A 20,558-nucleotide genomic window follows, 5' to 3' on the forward strand; every position below is an offset into this window, starting at 1 on the left:
TTACGAGTAGCGAGATCTGCGACTCGAGGCATTCTAAGGCAAGAGATCGTTGAGAACAGGCAGTTTGAGACAGTAGACGTTGTTTAATCGATGCTGTTGTAAAGCATTTACAGGTGTGCAAGTGCGCACAGTTTACGCGTTAAGTGGCATTCCTGTAGCGTGATAATCTCGCGTTGTATGAGAGAAATAGAGATAGTTAAGGTGTATTTTAGTGCTATAGACGAAACACATTCCTCATATAAATTACTAGGCGCTAGCATTATAGCGTACTTTTTTAGTACGTTGGGGGCCAAGTAAATTCGGTATTATATCGAATCTTCGGTTTCAGAACGTTTATTCTTTCGTCAAGGAATAGATTTCACGTATTTTACCATCACTGGCGCTGACAGCATGCCCCCATTTCCGAGATGCTCCGTCTCGAAATCAACGACCGGTCTTTTCGAGACACCGACTGACGATAGCGATTGGCTAGGTTCGCCCTCTTAAACCAAGGCCTCCTGGCCTAGTTGGAGAAGACAGCGATCTCGGAGTTTCTCCAACGGTCCCTGCTTTCTATATACTTACTGCTTTCACACCGTCCTTTTCAAGGAGCGACGACGGTTTTTACAGATACCATCTTCGCACCCCTAAAATTGAAGCCGTCTGAACCTCATCCAACTGTCACCATGCCCACAAGACAATGCGTCAATCGGCTATCGCGACAGCTAAGCTTCAAGTCATGGTCAACTATCTCCTCTCAACCTCGGTTATTGCAACAAACGACTTTCAATCATGGAAAAAGGCACTTTTCTGTGACTTGGAAATGCAGGATGATGGAGACAAGCTGTTTCACTGAAGAGCAATTAACGGTGCGCGAGGCTATTCAGAAGATTTGCGCTCAATTTCCGAACGAGTACTGGCAACAGCATGATCAAACTGAGACCGATCCCAAGGAACTGCATGCTGCGTTGGCTGCTGACGGGTGGCTTGGTATCGCGCTTCCCGAAGAATTTGGAGGCGCAGGACTGGGTATCTCAGAGGCGACTATGATGATGCAGACAATATCTCAATCTGGTGCAGGCATGGCAGGGGCTCAGTCCATCCATGGTAACGTCTACGCTGTCAGTTCATTCTCCTATTTTTACGAGTCGGGAGAATTGATTTGCTAACAAGGCTAAAGACGCAACCACTTGCCAAGTTTGGAAATAAAGAACAGCTGCAGTCTACGATACCGAACATCATCAGTGGCAAATGGAGAGTATGCTTCGGTGTGACTGAACCGAACACAGGGTTAGACACTTTGAGGCTAAGGACCACCGCCACACGGAAAGGAGACAAATACATCATCACTGGTAAGTAGCCCAAGATGTTCTTCCACTGGAAGGGATGCTTACAGCCGGGTTGCAGGACAAAAGATTTGGATTACGTGTGCACAAGTCGCTTCGAAGATGATTCTCCTAGCTCGAACTACACCTTTGGAAAACGTGAAGAAGCCAAGCGAAGGGCTGTCTATGTTCTGTATTGATATTGACAGATCCAACCCTGCCTTGGAGCTCAAAAGAATCAAGAAAATGGGCGGCAGGGCCGTCGATGCCAATGAAGTCTTCTTCGATCATTATGAGGTGCCAGAGAACACTCTCGTCGGAGAAGAGGGTCAAGGCTTTAAGATAATCTTGCATGGAATGAACGCTGAAAGATGTCTCCTAGCTGGAGAAGCGCTCGGCCTTGGCTATGCAGCAGTCGAAAAGGCCGCGCAGTATGCCAGGGAGAGGGTCGTCTTTGGCAGACCCATTGGGAAGAACCAAGCCATTGCGCATCCGTTGGCTGACGCCTACATGAACCTGGAAGCCGCCAAGTTAGCTGCTTATCATGCAGCTCGGTTATACGATCGAAGCAGAACGGATCCCACCATCAGCGCCCACGCGGTGGGCGTCGCATGCAACAGTGCGAAATACCTAGCGGCGGAGGCAGCATTCAAGGCTTGTGAGAGGGCGGTCATGAGTCACGGTGGCATGGGATATGCCATGGAATATGATGTCGAGAGATATATGAGGGAGATCTTTGTCCCCAGGATCGCCCCAATCAGCCGAGAAATGATTCTCAACTTTGTGAGCGAAAAGGTGCTGGAGCTGCCTAGGAGTTATTGAGAATATGTAACCATATATAAATCTCTGTGTCGGTTCAGGCAATTGTTAGGTTCAGACAGCGGTATTAGAGAGCTGGCAGAATGATTTTTATTTCCGAGATCCCATCTTGTTTTCCCCGCACCAATATTTCTGCCTACTCAAAACAGAGTAGACATATCTCTTTCACTCCCTTTATGACCGCGACCTATTGTCCCGTGAACGATCATGTCGCGGATAGAAGAACTTCCAGATGATTTCGATGAACGAATCGATCTCAATCATGCGCCGAAAGATGTACCCTCAATCGAGGAGTTGTACGACCAGCACATCTCAGCTTCTGGCCCCTCGCAAAACCAGATGTCCTCCAAAAGCTTCGAGGAGATTGTGCAGGACATGAGCAAAACCCCGCTCTTCATGAACAGTCTTGACGAAGCGACTAACGACGGTACGCCCAAACCTACGGCTGCTCAGACAGTTGGCTGAGCAATGGTGCGCAGATGGGGAGAATATAATGCTCGAGGCCATCAAAGCCCTGCAGCACGAGGGCACGAAGGCGGAAGTGGCGCAGGGATTCAAAGAGCGTGGCAACGAAATGGTCGCAGAGAAGAAATGGAAAGACGCAAAAGAGTTTTACACCAAAGGGATCACAGTCCTCGCAGACCAGGACGAGGATAAATGGGACAAGGCTGAGGATCAGACTGCAGAGGAGGAGCTCCGCGTCCTACTTAACGAACAGCTACACCTCAACCGAGCTCGCTGCAACCTAGAGCTGAGTAGGGTGCTCCGGAATTTGCAGTGGATGGTATGCTGACGGTTCAGAAAACTACCGGTCGACCATTCTAGACAGTGCTGCTGCACTACGTATCAACCCTTCAAACATCAAAGCGCATTACAGGTCGGCCTCAGCCCTGTTCGCCCTGGACAAAGTTCTCGAGGCGTTGGATGTGGCATCCCGCGGGTTCAAGCTCGATCCGAACAATACAGCTTTGAAGAAATTGCTGGACCAAATCAGAGGCAGAATGAAAGTTAAAGAGGCAGAAGACCGCCGGCGCTTGGCCGAGCTGAGGAGGAGACAGCAGGAGAAGGAAGCGTTAGAGGCGGCCCTGAAAGAGCGAAAGATTATCGTCCGTGGTTCTAAACAGCCTCCAAACTTGGAAGACGCGACTATTCGATTATCGCCAGATCCTCTATCGCCCACTAGTCTGTTGGAATTCCCGGTGATGTTACTCTATCCGATGCATAACCAGACAGATCTGATCAAGGCCTGGGCCGAGAAAGATGCCATCACCCATCACCTGAGCTACATTTTACCCTTGCCGTGGGACAATAAGAATGAATACAAACTGTCAACGGTAGAGTGCTATATGGATACCATTGCTGGCGGGCTGATGAAGGTTGGCAAGAAGTTGACCTTGCTGGAGGCGCTTGCCAACGGGAAGACGGAAGTGGTGGATGGGCTGGTTAGGATTTATGTGGTGCCTATGTCATTGGCACCTCAATGGATAGAAGAGGTGAAGAAGAAAAGGGGCAAATAGAGAGCATTGTCCCATCAAATTTGGCTGCTCAAGGTAGCTGCATTTCTCCCACCGCCCCGGAATAGCCTACCACGGGCATCATGTGCAAGGCTACCTGGCAGAGCATCGCAGCCCATGTGGCTACTACGATTACGGAGGGCATGTTCCCCTCGCTTCTCACCTCGCTCGCCTTCCTCAATAATCGTCACCACGCAAGCCCACCCACACCTCAACTGGCAGACTTGGTCATCCATCTAGCCAACCGTGCGTCAGCCTTCCGTCACCAGTCCCTTTCCCTTTGGAGCTCCAGTGCCTCATCCCTGTCAAGGCCCCTCTTTGCCACGGACCGAGTGACGCCTGGCGCTGGTTTTTAGCTTGTTTCGGCTTGAGATTTTTGGTGTCGTTGGCGGCGACCAGCCGCTACCCGCTGCAGCGCCACCCTGCCTTAGTTCAAAACGCACACACCGCATCAACCCACGTTTGCTTCAAGGCTACGCTACGCTTCGCATCTTCACGAAATTCATTAGTTAGCTCATGGGCCCAATCAAACGACTGCTAGCACATCCAGAAGAGCCATGAACAACCCCGCCTTACCCGTATATGCTTCCCAGAACCCAGGTCCATACGCTTTCAGCAATCCTCAGCCCAATGTCGGCTACGCCATCCCTCCCGGAACTCCCTTTGACCATGCCCAGACTCCATTTCAGCCGGGCATGATCCCAAACCAGATGCAGCGGCCCTTATCCCACCCTCATCAAGCGCAGCAGCCTCTCTCTCATCATCTCTATCAACAACATCTCGGCCAGATCAGTACGGCGTCGCGGCCGGAGAGCCGATCAAGCTATAGCCCACAGTCCATAGGTTAGTCAGAATCTCTCTGCGATCATGCGCCCAGATATCACTTCATTCGTAAAGACGGATCATGGACTGGCCAGAGTACTCACTACCAAGTAGGGAATCCCTCCAATGGGCAAACTGCAGTGCCCGTCCCTGTAACCCAAGGACCCAATCCAGCGTCGACTCCTACCCAGTTACAGACTGTAACCACTTCTGCTCAGTCTTTACCGCCTACATCTGCAATGCCGCCGCTGGACATGAATATGGCATCAAATATGGCACTTCAAGGGCAATCGAGTTCCACGTTGGCTCATCAGGCCCAGATACACAATGCGACACAAGTGGCGCGTCCCGCTCCCCAGCACCAGCAGCAGCAGCAGCCGCAACAGCAACTGCAACAAACAACAACAACAACAAGCGCTGGTTCGGCGGTCTCAGCACAGTCTGCTGCGAGGGAGCGGGCACGAGTTACGGTGCTATTGGAGATCAATACCCATTTGCTGCAAGAGGTTGTAACATTACAGGCGCAGGGAAAGGCGGGAACTACACCGACTCAAGGACAACAGTCGCCTACTTCGCCCACCTCAGCGACAGATCCGACCAACGCCATTACCAACAGCCCAGGAGAGCCGCCAAAATCGGCGGGGGGAACACCTCAGTCGAAGCCACCATCACAAGAGTATGCAGAGTGCATGCGACGTTTGCAGGCCAACCTATCCTACTTAGCCGCGATTGCGGATGCCAAAAAGAAGGTCAATGGAGCCCTACCCTTGGGTCCAGCAATAATGATTCCTCCGCCTCACTTGCCCCAAGTCAATGAGCTATATAAAAAACTGAATGCCCTTTTTCCGGAAGCAAGTCATTCGGCGATCAACAAAGCAATAGCGCAAGCGGCCGCGCAAAGTCAGAACGCAGGTCCGAAACCGCAAGCGCCCTTTACTTCTGCGCAAGGTTGAATGGGCGTAGTTCAACGCAGACGATACTAGCTAACGTCTCAGGTGACGTTCGACGAAGGTGCTTCCGCCCTAAAACCGCTTGCCTAACGGATCTCCCGTCCACGTACACGTTTCTGAAAGAACAACTGTCGAGTAGATCTTGCCGACTGCGTCTCACGGATAACAGTTTGGTCCTCGGAAAACTGGATAAAATGGGAGAACGGTGGTGGCCTGGCGGTCGCACCACAGTGTTGTCAAACTGGATACATTCGAGGGTTTGACCACCATGTTGCACCATCCATCAACATTCCAATACTCAGCTGCCTGTCGAAGACATATTGAGGTCTCAGCGACACTTCAGCAGATTGATCGCAGCAGCACCTGAGGAATCTCTCGGTCTATACCAGAAGAAAATCCTTGTGGCGTTGAGGACATGCAGAGGATGGGCGAGGAATACGTCGCTATGTAGATTATACGAGGTCGAGATGTAGGACCATTTACTGATTGAATCTAGTATTATGATTTTGGAAGTTCGGTCATAGCCATAGGGCCTAGATTCGTTTCGACTCCTTGGAGTGCTGAAATCTCGAGGATGTTAATGATGACGATGCACAATCTGTTATTAGTTACTCTTCTCGGTACATCTAAACCTGGCGAGCCGGCGAGCGAACTTCAGACACAAAGGGCACAGTTTGACAGAGAATAGAGGCACTCTCTCCGACATGGCTAGAGTGCTCAACAACGACGAGGTGGCCGCCATATCAAATATACCTAATGTTGTCGGTGTGGATGGTGATGGTATGTGTTAAGCGTCGAGCAAATTCCCTTGTGAACGACTCTTACATCTAAGCGAATAATTCAGAGTACCTAGCACATATGAGCCTAGCACCATAGACAACCTCAAAGCTGCAGCCAAAGCGCCGCCACAGACCGCCAAGAGATGAGGGCGGAGGGGAGTTGCAGCATTTGACTCGGCCTCAAGGCTGGTCTCATTTTCAGCGCAACTCAGCCTTGTCACGGCCTGGACCAACCTTGCATTGCCTTGCTAGCGACGTCCAAGTACTTGTTGCTTCTGAGCCTCTGCTCAGCCTTTGTGGACTTTAGTTTCTACTCTGGATGATATCCAGTATCTGCCCCAACCTCTCCAGGGCATCTTCTACTTCTATTCGATTTTGTGATCCTTCTGCATCGAACTTTTCCCCCAGTTTCGGCTTCACAACCCTCCTACGCGCCCGTCGTCTCAGGACCTCCAGCCAACCCTTCATATCCATACACAATCCGCCCAGTCACCACAAACTATCACCGGGGCGTACCGCTGCATGCTTCCGATCTGCAACATTCCTAGTGCATAGCCGCCTTCAAAATCCTCTGGCAACCTCACCACATTCACGCTTTTTCTCTGCCTCTCCTGCTTCCACTATGTCTGCCAATGGCGAACTTCGACTCAAGAGAAGGACAAGCCCGACCTCAGCCCTGGAGAGGCCCAAGAAACAGCTGAAGCCAGAGAATGGAGTTCCTACCCCCGGTGACGCCACTCCCCAAAACGGCTCCGTATACGATATCGAGGCCAACTCGAACTCGGTCCCCATCATCAACCCCGTTCCTGCCGCGGGTGACTCTCCGGAATGGCAGGCTACTATAGAACGAGTGATCAAGAGTGTGGTGTCCATTCACTTCTGCCAAACATGCTCTTTTGATACCGACCTGTCCCTCTCTTCCCAAGCGACCGGGTTCGTGGTTGACGCTGAAAATGGCTACATCATGACCAATCGCCACGTCGTCTGCGCCGGTCCGTTCTGGGGTTATTGCGTGTTTGACAACCATGAAGAAGTGGGTTACCATCTGCCTGCGCCGTGTGCCTGGCATTCTGACAGATTGCTGACAATAATGTAGTGCGACGTGAAACCTGTCTATCGCGACCCTGTCCACGATTTCGGTATCCTACAATTCGACCCTAAAGCTATCAAATATATGAACGTCCAGGCACTCAAACTTCAGCCGGAGTCTGCAAAAGTGGGTGTGGAGATCAGAGTGGTTGGCAATGACGCTGGTGAGAAGCTCAGCATTCTCTCGGGTGTGATCAGTCGACTCGATCGCAATGCCCCCGAGTACGGCGAAGGCTATAGTGATTTCAACACAAACTATATCCAAGCTGCTGCTGCGGCCACAGGGGGGAGCTCCGGCAGTCCGGTGGTTAATCTAAGTGGACATGCGGTTGCCCTACAAGCAGGTGGACGTATCGATGGCGCCGCCACTGATTACTTCCTCCCGCTTGACCGTCCCTTGCGTGCGCTGCAGTGTCTTCAACGAGGAGAGCCAATAACCCGAGGAACAATACAGACGCAGTGGATGCTGAAACCCTTTGACGACTGTCGGCGGTTGGGTTTGACGCCCAATTGGGAATCTGCAGTCCGAAAAGTCCATCCGAAGGAGAACAGCATGCTTGTCGCCGAGATTGTACTACCTGAAGGACCTGCAGACAACAAGATCCAGGAAGGGGATGTTCTGATCAAGGTCAATGGGGAGTTGTTGACATCTTTTGTCAAACTTGATGCCATTCTCGACTCCAGTGTGGGTGGGAAGGTGGACCTCTTGTTCCAGCGTGGTGGAGAGGACCACGAAGTGACACTGGCGGTCGGAGATCTTCATGCCATCACCCCAGACCGATTTGTCACTGTGGCTGGCGGCAGCTTTCACAACCTGTCCTATCAGCAGGCTCGATTATACGCCATTGCCTGCAAAGGATTATATGTGTGTGAAGCTGCTGGGTCATTCAAGTTGGATAGTGCTCTTTCGGGGTGGATAATTGACACAGTGGACCAGAAACCTACCCCCGACCTCGACACCTTCATCGAGGTCATGAAAACCATTCCTGACCGGTCTCGGATCGTCATTTCGTACCGACATATTCGGGATCTTCATACGCGGGCCACCACGATAGTACATATCGATCGGCATTGGCACCCAAAGATGCGGTTGTCGGCGCGAAATGACCAAACAGGTCTGTGGGATTTCAAGGACCTGGGGAAGGCCCTGCCCGCTGTACCACAAGTGCCAAAGTCGGCAGATTTCATCCAGCTGGACGGTGTCAATCTGCCTGCCGCTGCCGAAATCATCCGTTCGTTTCTCAAGATCACCTGTTACATGCCCGTCAAGATTGATGGATACCCTCAAGCACGAAGGACGGGGTTTGGGTTGGTGATCGACGCCGAGAAAGGTCTGGTGGTGGTGTCCCGAGCCACAGTTCCATACGACCTGTGTGACATTACTGTGACGGTTGCCGATTCGATACAAATCGAGGGGAAAGTTGTCTTCCTCCATCCGTTGACTAACTATACCGTGATCCAATATGACCCCTCGTTGGTGCATGCGCCTGTGCAAACCGCGAAGCTATCTACCGAGATGATTAAGCAAGGCGCCGACACGATCTTTGTGGGTTTCAACCAGAACCATAGGGCTGTCGTCGCAAAGACCACGGTCACGGATATTACGGCGGTTGGAATCCCTGCCAATGCGGCAGCTCCCAGATATCGTGCGGTAAATCTCGACGCCATCACCATCGATACGGGTTTATCGTCTCAGTGTGCCTCCGGCGTGCTGATGAGCGCGGATGGCGTAGTGCAAGCTCTGTGGCTCACCTACATGGGCGAGAGAAGTCAAGGCAGCCATCGAGACACGGAATACCATCTGGGCTTGGCTACAAGTATGATCAAGCCGGTGATTGACCAGATTCGGTCTGGTATTATACCGAAGCTTCGGATTTTGAACATGGAGTCTTATGTGGTACAGATGTCGCAGTGTCGAATCATGGGAGTCTCGGAAGAATGGATCTCGAAGGTGGCTAAGGCCAATCCGTCGCGACATCAGCTATTTATTGTCAGGAAAGTGGACTGTGGTCCAGCCAACGGACCCAGTGATGGACAATTACTACAAGAAGGGGACATCATCTTAACGCTGAATGACCAACTTATTACCCGGGTCAGCGATTTCGACATCATGTATGACAAGGAATGGCTGGATGCGCTCGTCGTCCGAAAGGGCAAGGAGATTCGCCTTCGCGTCCCGACTGTCCCTACAGAAGACCTGGAGACTTCACGGGCTGTGATTTTCTGCGGAGCGGTCCTGCAGAAACCACACCATGCCGTGAGACAGCAGATCAGCAAACTTCACTCGGAAATCTACGTCAGTGCGAGAAGTCGAGGATCGCCAGCCTATCAATACGGGTTGGCACCTACCAATTTTGTGACCCATGTTAATGGGGTGAAGACCCCCGACTTGGATGCGTTCGTCAAGGAAGTCAACAAGATTGACGACAACACCTACTTCCGGCTGAGAGCCATGACCTTCGACAACGTGCCGTGGGTGGTGACGATGAAAAAGAATGATCACTATGTAAGTTACTGCGACGAAGTAGTAATCTTGGTCGATACTGACAATCCGAATAGTTCCCAATGTCTGAGTATGTCAAAGACCCTACCAAAGCCAACGGGTGGAAAGTGATCTCTTACGGCTCGCGGGGTCGCAAAACGAAAGGTGAAGATGGAGCTCCCATGACCTCGGATTCAATGAGCGCGGAAGATGACGGCTTAAGCGATGGAGAAGAAGGCCCGGATAGAAGTGAATGTTAGAGAGAAGGGCTCTAGAATCGTCGTAGAACGGCAGGTCGGGAATGAAAAGGTTGGGGATATCATTCTTGTCCCCACGGCATGAAGAACAATCCCAGCGCAAGTCTTGTAGAGAGACAGAGCATAATATCGGCTGATGCGAAAGAGTTGAGCACCGTTGAACGAGGGGGGCATTCACTTCGACAAGCCTGATGCGACGCAAGGCTGAAGGCTATGTGTACAAAATGATGCCAAGCTCTTTGATTATCACATGTCAAAAGCTGCACAATTCTTCAACCCCCGTACTCCGTAGTTGTACTATGTGATCGGATCGTCGGGCCAAAAAAAGCTGAAACCCTCGGTGGTCGGCTGGCATCAACCAAAGGCTTCCACCCTAAATGGCCAAGTCAGGGGTGTCTTGGGAGCGACAGGCGACAGAAGATGAGAGGGAGCTTGTCAAGAAACTCAGGCAGAAGGAATTCCGGGATACCGTGTCGAGGACAGAGTGTCAATGGGTTATGTATTTGGTATGTGCATAGTTGGGAAATACGTATTGTGTCTGCTGTAGATAGGCAGTGGACTGATGTGCGTATCTACAGGGGCAGAGCACGCGACCACCTCGACCACTGGTAACCACTTGCGTCGAGGGTAGTGGAAAGAGCCAGAAAGCAAGGAATTCGCGTCCAAACCCTCCGAGGGCCGCCTGGGACGAATAGTGGCAGGCCCAAAGAGAAAAGGTGCCAGGGCAGTTGCGTCAGAGCGAGTGGGTGGTGCAGGTGGTGCAGGTGGTGCAGGTGCCGCGTCCACCCAACAGGCGGGCGTCAGTGATGCAGGTGCCAGGGATTCCGTCAATCAAAATGAAACCGCCTGCAGCTCCCGCAGGTTTTCCCAGAGATCACCACAACTGACGTCCCACACATCAACCTGTCGACTCTCACAAACGAACACCTCGTCCTCTTCAAAATTCATCCTTTGGCCTGCTCCGAACTGCTTTCTTCCTCGATTCATCAATCCTCCATCTCATCAATCCCTCCCATTGTCCCGATCTTATCCCTTACTCCTGTCCATCCCCAAAAAGTCAGTTGACGTCCCTGTTCCTGGTACCGGCACCCTCAGTTTGCAATCCTGAATCATTACTTCCGACTTCTTCCATCCCACACCTTCCTGACAGATGTCTGCTGAAGGCTACGGCCGATCGTCTGAACTCCCTACACACACCGACATGTCTACCGCCGACGATTCTGCTCCTGCTCCTACCACCAATGGGACCAGTGAGCCGACCTTGAAAGATGCCTTTGTCAACAGTAAGGTGCGCATGCTTCTGCTCTACGTCACATGCTGGTCAAACGAGAAACCATATAGCTAACACCCAATGTCCAGGCTTTAACTTGAACCGATGCTCTCCCTTCTTCCACTGACGGGTTTCTAGACGCGGCCTCGGCCGTCAACACCGTGACAGAACATCCCATCACCCAAAACATCGTTAATGGTATGGTCTCTGGTCCTATTTAAGATGCCCCTTGTTGATACCCTCTCAGGTCCCGTGGCAACCTCTGTTAAGGGCCATGCTGCGTCCACCAAATCTGAATTCAGCGATCTGGCCAGTTCTCGACAACCTCCTTCGTACACAGCTGCCAATGACACCACTTTGACGCGTACGCCAAGGACCTTCCCTGCAATACTGTTTTCTCTAACTTTGGAGCAGACTACCATTCCTTTTTCTACACTTTGTTGAGCGTAAGTCTTTCTATCCTCTTCCAAAGTTGCAAGTGTGACTGACCGCTATTGCAGTGGAAGAACAAGCGAGCTACCGGCATCACCTTTGCCTCCGTCGTTGCCTTTATCTTTGCCTGTCGCTATCTTCCTATCATTCGATACGTGATCAAGATTACCTGGATGACCCTTGGTGGTATGTGCAAAAAATTCGTGCAGACTGGAGGACAATCTCTAACTTTGGAATCAGTGGTCACGCTGGCCGAAGCTTCGAGCAAGGCGTTGATGGGCTCTAGTCTGGCCAGCTCGCTCCGACCACGACGGTACTACAAAATTCCCAAAGAGACCCTTGAGGCTTCTCTCGACGACCTAGAGAACCTCATCAACTTCTTCGTGATTGAGATTCAACGCATTGTCTTTGCCGAGAATGTCCCAGTGACTGCCGCCGTAAGTGGGCTCGATGGAAGAAAATATGATCGCTGGCTGACCATCCTAGGCGTTCTTGACTGCGTTCTTGACCTACTACCTCATCAAAATTGTCCCATTCTGGGGCATGGCCTTGATTGCCAGCTGTGTCGTCTTCCTGGGTCCCTTGATCTACATCGAGAACAAGGAATTCATCGACTCTCAACTTGAACACGCCGGAAATGTCATCGGTCAACAGACGACCCAGATCCGCGACTTGACTGCTCAACACACCAGCAAGGGCCTCGACACAATGAAGCAATACACTGGCACATACGCTGCCAAGGCCCAGGAGATGGTCGGAAGTGCTCGTCAGAGGATCCCTTCTCCTACCACCGGCAAAGCTCCAGTCAAGGAGGGTGATTTCCCCTCGGCGCCCAAGACAGATCTCCCAGATACTTCCGGCGGTGTTCTGCACCGCGACGCCGAACCCATCAGCTCCTAAAGGGTGGGCCGATTGCAACAGCATGACGGTATTGCATAATGCTGCGAGCAATTTTGTTTGGTTAGCAAAATCAAAGTGCACACTGAAAGATGACAACCTCATGTCAATGACAAGCGGAACGAGCGGACGATGAGCACAAACAAATAATTCCCCCTAAGTTGACAATTTGGTACGGTTATGGAGGGCGAATGTCGATGGTCGTTGGCCTGACCTCCGGCGATGCTCTTTGGGAGGGGCTGTATGAGCATAGCAGCCCAGCATGGGGAAGCCAAGGATGATGAAACAAAGGTGACGGGCGTTTCAAGACTCTTTTGTACTGTATGATAGACTCCAAGTATGATTTGGACAATCCCGAATAGCATGCGTATTGATCACGACTTCGTCAGTCTTGCCTCGACCATGAAAACAGTATCTACCTGATGCGTATATAGACATGGATGTTTAGATAGGATATATATACTCGGTACACTGCACGATACTTGACTTCGTCTCAGCCTCTCCGCCGAAGAACTGTCCCTCAATCTCAGTGTGCAGAACTCACGGTCAGCATGGGCATCCGTTAACAACGTCAACTGGACTTCGACGACAAAGACGGACGATCTTGGCCCAGAGTCGCAAAGCACGCGCACCGGACACCACATCGGACATCTCGGTCTTACTCTCAGACGAATCCATCTTATTCCAGATCGCTCGCGCGAGCTGTGTTCATGAGCCGTCCTCGAGATTCATGTCTGGGTGGTTGGCCTTCCACTGGCAAGGCTGGTTCAGCCTTTCTGTAACATACCTCGACCTCTTGAACTGTTCCAAGGTGTAGTGTATCCTTCCACCCACTCGTCTCCATGGCAATGCCTTTGCCTTTTCGATTTCCACACTCCAGATTCTCCCGCAATTGCTTGAGCTGCGCGATGGATGTGTTTGCTTTTGTGACCCCTTTCTCGCAAACTCTGATGGTTTTGGTCTTTGGGTCTTTGGGGTTTTGTGTTTCTTTCTTATAGTCGTGCTCTTTCTCTGTCATCCTTGACAACGACACCTTTCTTCCCGCTCTTGGCCATGTCGCGTAACACTCTCCGGAGAATCTTGCCGCTCGGGCTCTTGGGGATCTCGTCGACAATCTCGATCTCGGTGACCCATTTGTGCCGGACCTTCTTCTCCTGGACGTATTTGATGAGCTTTTTGCCCGTCGCTTGCAGGTCGCCGGATCTCTTGGAGGGTTTGAGCACGATGTAGGCTTTGGGCCGCTCGCCCGAGTAGTCATCCGCAATTCCGAGCACGGCGACATCCTCGACGTCGTCGTGTCCGAGGAGAAGATCCTCGAGCTCGGCGGGGGCGACACCGATCCCCTTGACTTTGATCATCTCCTTCAATCGATCCTGCGACATCCGTCAGCTTTACATCGAACGACATACAGTGTCAAGGAGTTCGCGCGGGACTTACCGTGATCGTGATCAGCCCTTCTTCATCAAGGCTCCCAATGTCGCCGGTGTGCAAGAACCCGTCCTTGTCAAACGTCTCTCTGGTGGCTTTCGGGTTGTTGAGATAGCCCATCACCACCTGCGGGCCTCGCGCCCATATCTCACCCGGTTCATTCAGCCCACATTCCCGTCCCGTGTCGGGGTCGACGATCTTCACCTCCGTGGACGCCACGATGGTACCTACCCGGAACGCGTATTTATAGTCGTACTTCTCTGGAGGGTGGGCAGTGATGCACGAACATGACTCGGTCATGCCGTAGCCTTGCTTGAAGCCGGTCCCCGGGAAGCGTTTCTTGAGGAGCTCGAGAATCTCCGCGCTCAAGGGAGCGGCGCCCGAACTGAAGCGGCGCAGAGAGCTGAGATCGTACTTTGCAAGGGTCTTTTCATCGCGGACCAGGCGGATGAGGATCGGCGGGACAAGGAGCATTTCCTCGAGTTTGTAGTCCTGGACCGTTTGCAGCATGCCATCCATGGTGAATGAGGGCAACATATAGACGTTGGCGTTGAGGAGGATAGGTAGGTGCATTTGGTGCACAAGGCCCGTGATGTGGAAGAGTGGCAACACGGCCAGAATACGTCGTAGGGTGGCTGGCGAGATCTGTTGGATTTGGAGACACTGGGCGATCACATTCGAGTGTGCGATCATAACAGCCTTTGGCAGGCCTGTCGTGCCGGAGCTGAAGGACAGGAAACCACAGACGTCCTTGTTCTTCTTGCCCGGTGGGAGGCGAAACTGTTCGACCTGCCCTCCTTCTCCATGTGAGCGGCCCATCTCAAGCAAGTCCTTCATGGTGGTGAATCCCTCCATCTGCCCCTCCAGGAGGAATACTCTGCTCTGCGGGATGCCTGCGTTTTTGGCCGCCGCGGCCGCCACCTCCATGGAGCTCGGTACCGTAAATAGGAACTTGGCCTCTGCGGTCTTCAAGGCGTAGGTCATTTCTTCGATGTTGTATGCCGGGGAAGCACCGCTTATAACGCCTCCAGCGCGCAAAACGCCAAACATGGCACACGGGTACCATACCGTGTTGGGGGAGAAGAGGGCAACAGTCTGGCCCTGCAGGAGACCATAGTTTTTTGCCAGGGCGGTAGAGAGGTGGGTCGTGTGCTGTTTAAGGTCGACATAGCTGAGGTGCTGTATACGAACAAATTAGCCCATGTGGTGGTAGGATGTCACCGTGGGAGGAAATTCGCCCCATTACCTCTTTTGTCACGGCATTCGTGAAGCCCTGGATGTCTTCCGGCTTGTTGTGTCGCATCGGGCTATATTCAGAATCGAAAAGCCAGGTCCATACAGGTAGATGCCATGGCACTGCGTGCAGAAAGACATGACCGTTAGCACGGGGTCAACCACGTAGTGGAAAAGATGGCAGGGTCTGGATGGACAAACTCTGAATTGGCGGCTGCAACGACTTGAATATAGGCATCTTGACTGTCCTCGCAGGGCCCTTTAGCTTCTATCAATTGAATCGGGCAGATCAGTGTAGTAGGGTGGCAGGGACTTGGAAGACTGGCTGGCCACCGCAAAACTGGCAAAACTAGAAGCAGATGGATGATCAATTTGGAGAAACTGTTCAAGTCAGAGTGAACGATTAGTGTGGGAGACAGAGTTCTCACATTTACACCAACCTTTCGTCCATGGCATTGACCTGACTCGAGCACGAAGCCATCGCAGCCTCGGAGGCATGGAGGGTTGCGAGGCAGATCCTCGGCTATTATCCAAGTGCGGAGAAACGACAGCCTGCGAGCTCTCTAGCCAATAGGCACAGAACATGACATAGCCGGAGCCGGAAGGGTGGAAGGGTGGGGGTTGGACCGGACTAGGTGGGGGTCGGGGGGGGGGGCATGAAGAGGCTGGAGGGAAATAGGGTTGGAGCACGTGAGGCACCGGTGGCTGGCTCGCAGGATTTCTCCTTTACTTCGAACAAGCGCAGAAATCCAAGGTCCAACTGAGCACTGAGCTTTTTGCCAGAGAAATCAATGTGCAGTGTTCATCCAACGAGAGTATATCCACAACCTGAAAGCCCGGATATGCGCCTAGTCCCCATCCCGGGTCTGTACCGAGGACATAACCTATGCCGACCCATCCCCCAAGTTATTTGCTTAGTTCATACCTGGATGTCCAAGACGCCGCCAATATCCAGTAGTATGTCCCGCCCAAGCTCTCTCTAGATGTGTCCATCCGTCCAGCTGATGACCCCTGAACCAAATTCTTTTCACTCGTAATCATTTTTTTGAAATAAACGCAGCGAAAACTCTCAACGACTCCAAGTGAGCCTCCGCCTGAGCCATCAACCACTCGGTAAGCGAAAATTCTCCACTCCCATGGTCGGTGTCTCAACCAGACTGTCTCGTGGAACGCCTTCCTGCTTGCGTCTGCTGTAAAAGCTGCGACACTCGTGCAGCACCTGAGCCCACTCCGCCAGTGATCGTCCGCTGTATCGTGCTGTGCCCATTTCATGCTCCTTGGGCTTTAGAGGCTTCACTTCTGCTGCTCGGGCCCGAGCTCGATCGTCGTTGCTCATCGCGCTTCCTCTACTGCTGCCACTGCCGCGAGCACTGCTGTTACTAGCGCTGCTGCCTGAACTCTCCGAGCTCCGTCGCGCAGTGAGAATGCTTTGCGCATTAGGCGGGAGCTGAGGTGCCGTCAACATCCGGTTCTTGTTCTCTAAATTCGTTCGGCCTTGTAAGAATTCCAGGGAGAACTTGAATGAAAATGCTTGATGGGGAGGTGTAGCCGGCCGCTTTGGTGCAGTGATGGCACTGTTCGGCCCGGGAGCATCACCGGAAGGGGTGACACTGTGATCTTCAGGACTGCCGGGCGGTGTGACTTCTCCTGGCCGGTTGTTGCCTGGGGTGCCAAAAACATTGAGGCCACGGAACAGACTCCATCGCTTCCTATTTCCTTGAGCCGGTGCGTCCGCCGCCGGGATTGTGCTGAGAATTGAAGAATGGTTCTGATAGGGCGAGCTCTGAGTGACGATTGAGGGTGGCAGGTATCTCTCGAAATTTGTCTTTGAGGGTGTCATAATTGGTTGGCTATCAGTCCGGATGATGATGAGGACGCGGCTAGGTGCAGGTAAACAGGGTGCTGATGAAGGTGGCACAACCCCTCGCATCTCTGCTTCCGCAGTGAGATATTGATAATTGGCCCAACATTTATTCAACCTCGTTGCCAATGTCTGCAAGATTTCCCTGCTCCGGGGTTAGTAACGACCCAAGGAAAGTAGCCCAAATCGATCCCGACTTACAAATCCAGGTCCGACACCTGCCCATCGTATCGCGCAACCCTCCAGCAGAGCAGGCGGTAGAAGTAGTGTCGTACCATGGGCGACCAGTGGCAAAAAAGCTTTTCGAATGTGTTCCTGTCCAGCAGCCACTCTAGAACCAATTGGCGCTTCCGTCCTTCATTATGTATTAGAATGGACCAAGTACTATACAAGAATGCGATCGATCGAATCTGGGTTAGGGTGGTTTGACTCTGCAACATCTGCTTGCAGACGTCCAGCCAGAAAGGCCAATCGAGCACTGGGGTATCAATGTATGTCTGGTGGTAACGGAACATGATGGGGAGGACTTCCTCCATAAAATCACAAATCACAAAACATGCGTCGTTATTGTACAGGGAAATTTTGACAGTGGCTGCCTTGGTGACACTGTCGAATGAGGTCAAGAAGAGGGTGCGTAGAAGCGAATGTTCAGGATCGAGGTCACCCATGACATCTCTCAGCAACATAATCAAGCGGTTTTCAGCGATCGAGCGAGTTGCATTCGCGATTGTCATGGGCAGGGGAGCCAAGGCATCGGGGTTGTCCATATGAGATCCAGTACCAGGGGCATAGCTCTCGACTCCAAGTTGGCCGGCTTGTCGGTAGATCGTCGTCTCCAAGATAAGCAACATTTGCGCACAGACCGGAACCAGACCAGGAATAGCGGCGCGGTCTCTCAACGAAATCTCTTCGGTCAGGAACTCGGAGACCAGAACGTGGTATTGCTTGGTAAAGACAAAGAACAAGTCACTATTGTGACCAGACCATCTCGCGACCCATGGTTGAAACCAATTGATCATTTCCGAACCCGGCGGAATTGGCCCTCGTTGCTGAAGCCGGCGCGAAAAGGAAGCTTGAGAGCCTACACAGAGGCTGCGGACTGGTGGCGGGAAATTCCTTGCCAATGCACTTGAGATTAAATCAAGCTTTTCTCCGTTCTCGACACCGAGCTGTCTGAATATGCGTCTCAAGGCGCTCGATGGGAGACACCACAACCGAACCAGCATATCCGCCACGCCAGGACAAAAGAAGAACGCATAGGCGCATGCTTTTCCAGCAAACGTGACCAAACTTTGAGGAGCAGTGCGTAAGGACAAGATACCAGTCACAAACTCCATTTGAGAGAGTAGATTCTGGACGAAGACGTTCCGCACGTTTTGGTGGACCGAATCGACCAAAAAGTCTGCCTCTTCTGATTCGAGAGAATTTGTCGACTTTGATTTGGGTATCGAGTGACGTTGGGGACTTTCTCCTGGAATTGAAGCGAAGCCTGGTATCCTCCACTCTGGCCTGACCATGATCCTGGTAGCGGATTCTAGGAATGCAGGCCTGTCCGTCCCAGAAATCGACTGGTTATTTGCTCCGTGAAGCATCTCCAACAATCCGGTCCACCATTTGTTGAGAATAACGACTCGTCGATCCAGATCCTCGGCTCGGAGAGATTTATGGGACGGATGGTTCTCGTACTTGACAAGAAACGGGATCAGGGTCAATCGAAGTACCTTGGCCTTCTGAAGGCTAGTCTTTGCTTGAAACCCGCTATACTCGCCGTCGAGCGTTCTGAAGGCAGTCCATAGGGGATCCTTTCTACGTGGAACTTCAGTGTTGAGAGCTGCCAAGCGATCCGCGGAGAGGGAGGAGGGCAGAGGAGGGATCTTATTCAGCGAAAGCCTCGATTGAGACCTTTCGTTCGACGCAAAACTCCGCAGAGAAGTTGCTGAAGAGTTCCTTGACATACGTTTGAGATTCGAGTCGCTCTTGTTCTTGATTTGTATGACGGAGAGTGGCCTCTGAACAGGCAAGGAGGCCGTACCACGTTTATCAATACCTGGAGTTTGTATGGCATCCTCTATTTTGGACTCGTCCTCTTCGGGAGACGACCGTAGCGGAGGACTTGACGCCACCGGTTCCGGGACAGCAACTGAGTTTGCAGCATTGACAAGCTTCCGCTTACTGGGTGACCAACTTCTCTTTCTCTCTGGAGTACTGGCTTCTTGGCGAGAGGGAGATGATGGTCTTGACGAGGAGGCGGCCCATGATTTCCGAGCGATGGTCCGAAGCGTCCCAGCGACAGAGCGGCCGAGACTTCTGGATTGTCCGTCCTTGTCACCATTGGTGTTAGTTGGCTCGCGCGGCTGGGGCTCATCATCATCCGGTGACAGCGAGAAGCGAGCACTGGCCAACATTTTCCTCTTTGCTTTTCTAGAAACTCGGCGGAACAGTTCCAGATTTGCTGAATGCATGCTATCATTGACCTTGACTTTGGGGTCAGATGGGAGAGAAATGACGTGTTCGGAGAAGGTACGTTTGATTGTGGAAGGGTCGGAGTGCGCGGTTTCTAACGCAGGTAGGTAGGTGAAGCTGGCTGAGCGGACGAAGTCTCTGGGAGGATCAGGTTGGAAGGACTCCGGAGAAGACATTGTGGTGTCCGAGTGAATTGGTAGAGAACTCAGAGCGTGAATGGGGAGGGCGGGTAGAATCTGCCCGTCGACATGTGCAGCCACGGCCATGATGTCGGCGTGCCAAAACTGCACCAACTGTAGGCCCCGCGTGTCGCTGCGGTTACGCCAAAGCAAGAGATGTGAATTTCTTCCTACTCCTCGCCATCAGGTACAACCCAACAGAGGGAGAGCATCGTTCTGAGACCAGACGGACAACAGGTTCAGCCAGCCGGGGAGAAGCGGATCGGTGGAGGCAATTGAAGGGGTTGGGAGGGAGAGGAAGAGGCACGTCGCTCGTCTCCGATATACAAGAACTTGAAGGCTGAAGAAGTTTAACGAGGGCAAAGAATCAGAAGAGTGGGAAGAACATCAACGAAGGACAATATGAGCAGATTGAAATACAAAGGATGGACAACGAAGCAAGCAAGGAGCAGTAGCAGTATCAGTTCGAACAGTGGAAATCAAGAGTGTGCCAGTCCTTCAGGCTCAGGGCGCACGTTTTGGACGTCGCAGGTGGAGGATTAGAGTCAGTGGAGCGCCTTCAGGGCGTCGGGCGCTTGTGAATGGTCACCCGAGGAGCCTGAAGAGAGACAGTCGGTGTCATCAACCCCCGACGGGGCCTGGACTTCTAGCCAACTGTGGCGGCCTCTTGTGTGGCCTGTTTTCGCTTGCTCTGCGCCTGCCCAGAAACAGCACGGCAAAACTGGGTTATCATTCAGGTTGACGCCAATAGTGCCTATCACATCATCGTCGGAACACGT

The 20,558-nt window shown here is 52.3% G+C and overlaps 7 protein-coding genes across 9 annotated transcripts; 5 read left to right on the plus strand and 2 right to left on the minus strand.

Annotated features, from left to right (window-relative positions):
* The first annotated feature begins 521 nt into the window (after positions 1-521).
* Positions 522-2,210, plus strand: PV07_09713 (uncharacterized protein). Its single transcript, XM_016396996.1, has 3 exons — positions 522-1,100; positions 1,160-1,331; positions 1,387-2,210. Exons 1-3 carry the CDS (start codon positions 666-668, stop codon positions 2,124-2,126), a joined length of 1,347 nt encoding a protein of 448 aa, XP_016244187.1. The 5' UTR covers positions 522-665; the 3' UTR covers positions 2,127-2,210.
* Positions 2,211-2,264: 54 nt separating this feature from the next.
* On the plus strand, positions 2,265-3,788 carry PV07_09714. 2 transcript variants are annotated; one of them, XM_016396997.1, is made up of 3 exons: positions 2,265-2,550; positions 2,603-2,878; positions 2,925-3,788. In XM_016396997.1, exons 1-3 carry the CDS (start codon positions 2,331-2,333, stop codon positions 3,638-3,640), a joined length of 1,212 nt encoding a protein of 403 aa, XP_016244188.1. In that variant the 5' UTR covers positions 2,265-2,330; the 3' UTR covers positions 3,641-3,788. The 2 variants fall into 2 exon arrangements, with proteins under 2 accessions (XP_016244188.1, XP_016244189.1); XM_016396998.1 differs by having other exon boundaries at positions 2,265-2,878.
* A 296-nt stretch (positions 3,789-4,084) lies between these two features.
* On the plus strand, positions 4,085-6,148 carry PV07_09715 (uncharacterized protein). Its single transcript, XM_016396999.1, has 2 exons — positions 4,085-4,480; positions 4,574-6,148. Exons 1-2 carry the CDS (start codon positions 4,195-4,197, stop codon positions 5,410-5,412), a joined length of 1,125 nt encoding a protein of 374 aa, XP_016244190.1. The 5' UTR covers positions 4,085-4,194; the 3' UTR covers positions 5,413-6,148.
* Positions 6,149-6,381: 233 nt separating this feature from the next.
* On the plus strand, positions 6,382-10,560 carry PV07_09716 (Pro-apoptotic serine protease nma111). Its single transcript, XM_016397000.1, has 3 exons — positions 6,382-7,221; positions 7,285-9,783; positions 9,837-10,560. Exons 1-3 carry the CDS (start codon positions 6,508-6,510, stop codon positions 10,017-10,019), a joined length of 3,396 nt encoding a protein of 1,131 aa, XP_016244191.1. The 5' UTR covers positions 6,382-6,507; the 3' UTR covers positions 10,020-10,560.
* Positions 10,561-10,750: 190 nt separating this feature from the next.
* PV07_09717 lies at positions 10,751-13,106 on the plus strand. Of its 2 annotated transcripts, XM_016397002.1 has the most exons (8): positions 10,751-11,072; positions 11,180-11,299; positions 11,425-11,484; positions 11,534-11,650; positions 11,701-11,732; positions 11,787-11,904; positions 11,959-12,155; positions 12,205-13,106. In XM_016397002.1, the coding sequence occupies exons 2-8, from the start codon at positions 11,218-11,220 to the stop codon at positions 12,616-12,618; spliced, it is 1,020 nt and encodes a 339-aa protein (XP_016244193.1). In that variant the 5' UTR covers positions 10,751-11,072; positions 11,180-11,217; the 3' UTR covers positions 12,619-13,106. The 2 variants fall into 2 exon arrangements, with proteins under 2 accessions (XP_016244193.1, XP_016244192.1); XM_016397001.1 differs by having other exon boundaries at positions 10,751-11,299.
* PV07_09718 (uncharacterized protein) lies at positions 12,959-15,737 on the minus strand. Its single transcript, XM_016397003.1, has 5 exons — positions 15,705-15,737; positions 15,478-15,657; positions 15,290-15,399; positions 14,053-15,222; positions 12,959-13,988 (listed from the first exon to the last, which is right to left on the minus strand). Exons 2-5 carry the CDS (start codon positions 15,512-15,514, stop codon positions 13,608-13,610), a joined length of 1,698 nt encoding a protein of 565 aa, XP_016244194.1. The 5' UTR covers positions 15,515-15,657; positions 15,705-15,737; the 3' UTR covers positions 12,959-13,607.
* A 223-nt stretch (positions 15,738-15,960) lies between these two features.
* PV07_09719 (uncharacterized protein) lies at positions 15,961-20,250 on the minus strand. Its single transcript, XM_016397004.1, has 2 exons — positions 17,339-20,250; positions 15,961-17,282 (listed from the first exon to the last, which is right to left on the minus strand). The coding sequence occupies exons 1-2, from the start codon at positions 19,864-19,866 to the stop codon at positions 16,379-16,381; spliced, it is 3,432 nt and encodes a 1,143-aa protein (XP_016244195.1). The 5' UTR covers positions 19,867-20,250; the 3' UTR covers positions 15,961-16,378.
* Between the last annotated feature and the right edge of the window lie 308 nt (positions 20,251-20,558).

This window comes from Cladophialophora immunda (genome assembly GCF_000835495.1).
Source record: "Cladophialophora immunda strain CBS 83496 unplaced genomic scaffold supercont1.6, whole genome shotgun sequence".
Taxonomy (NCBI): domain Eukaryota; kingdom Fungi; phylum Ascomycota; class Eurotiomycetes; order Chaetothyriales; family Herpotrichiellaceae; genus Cladophialophora; species Cladophialophora immunda.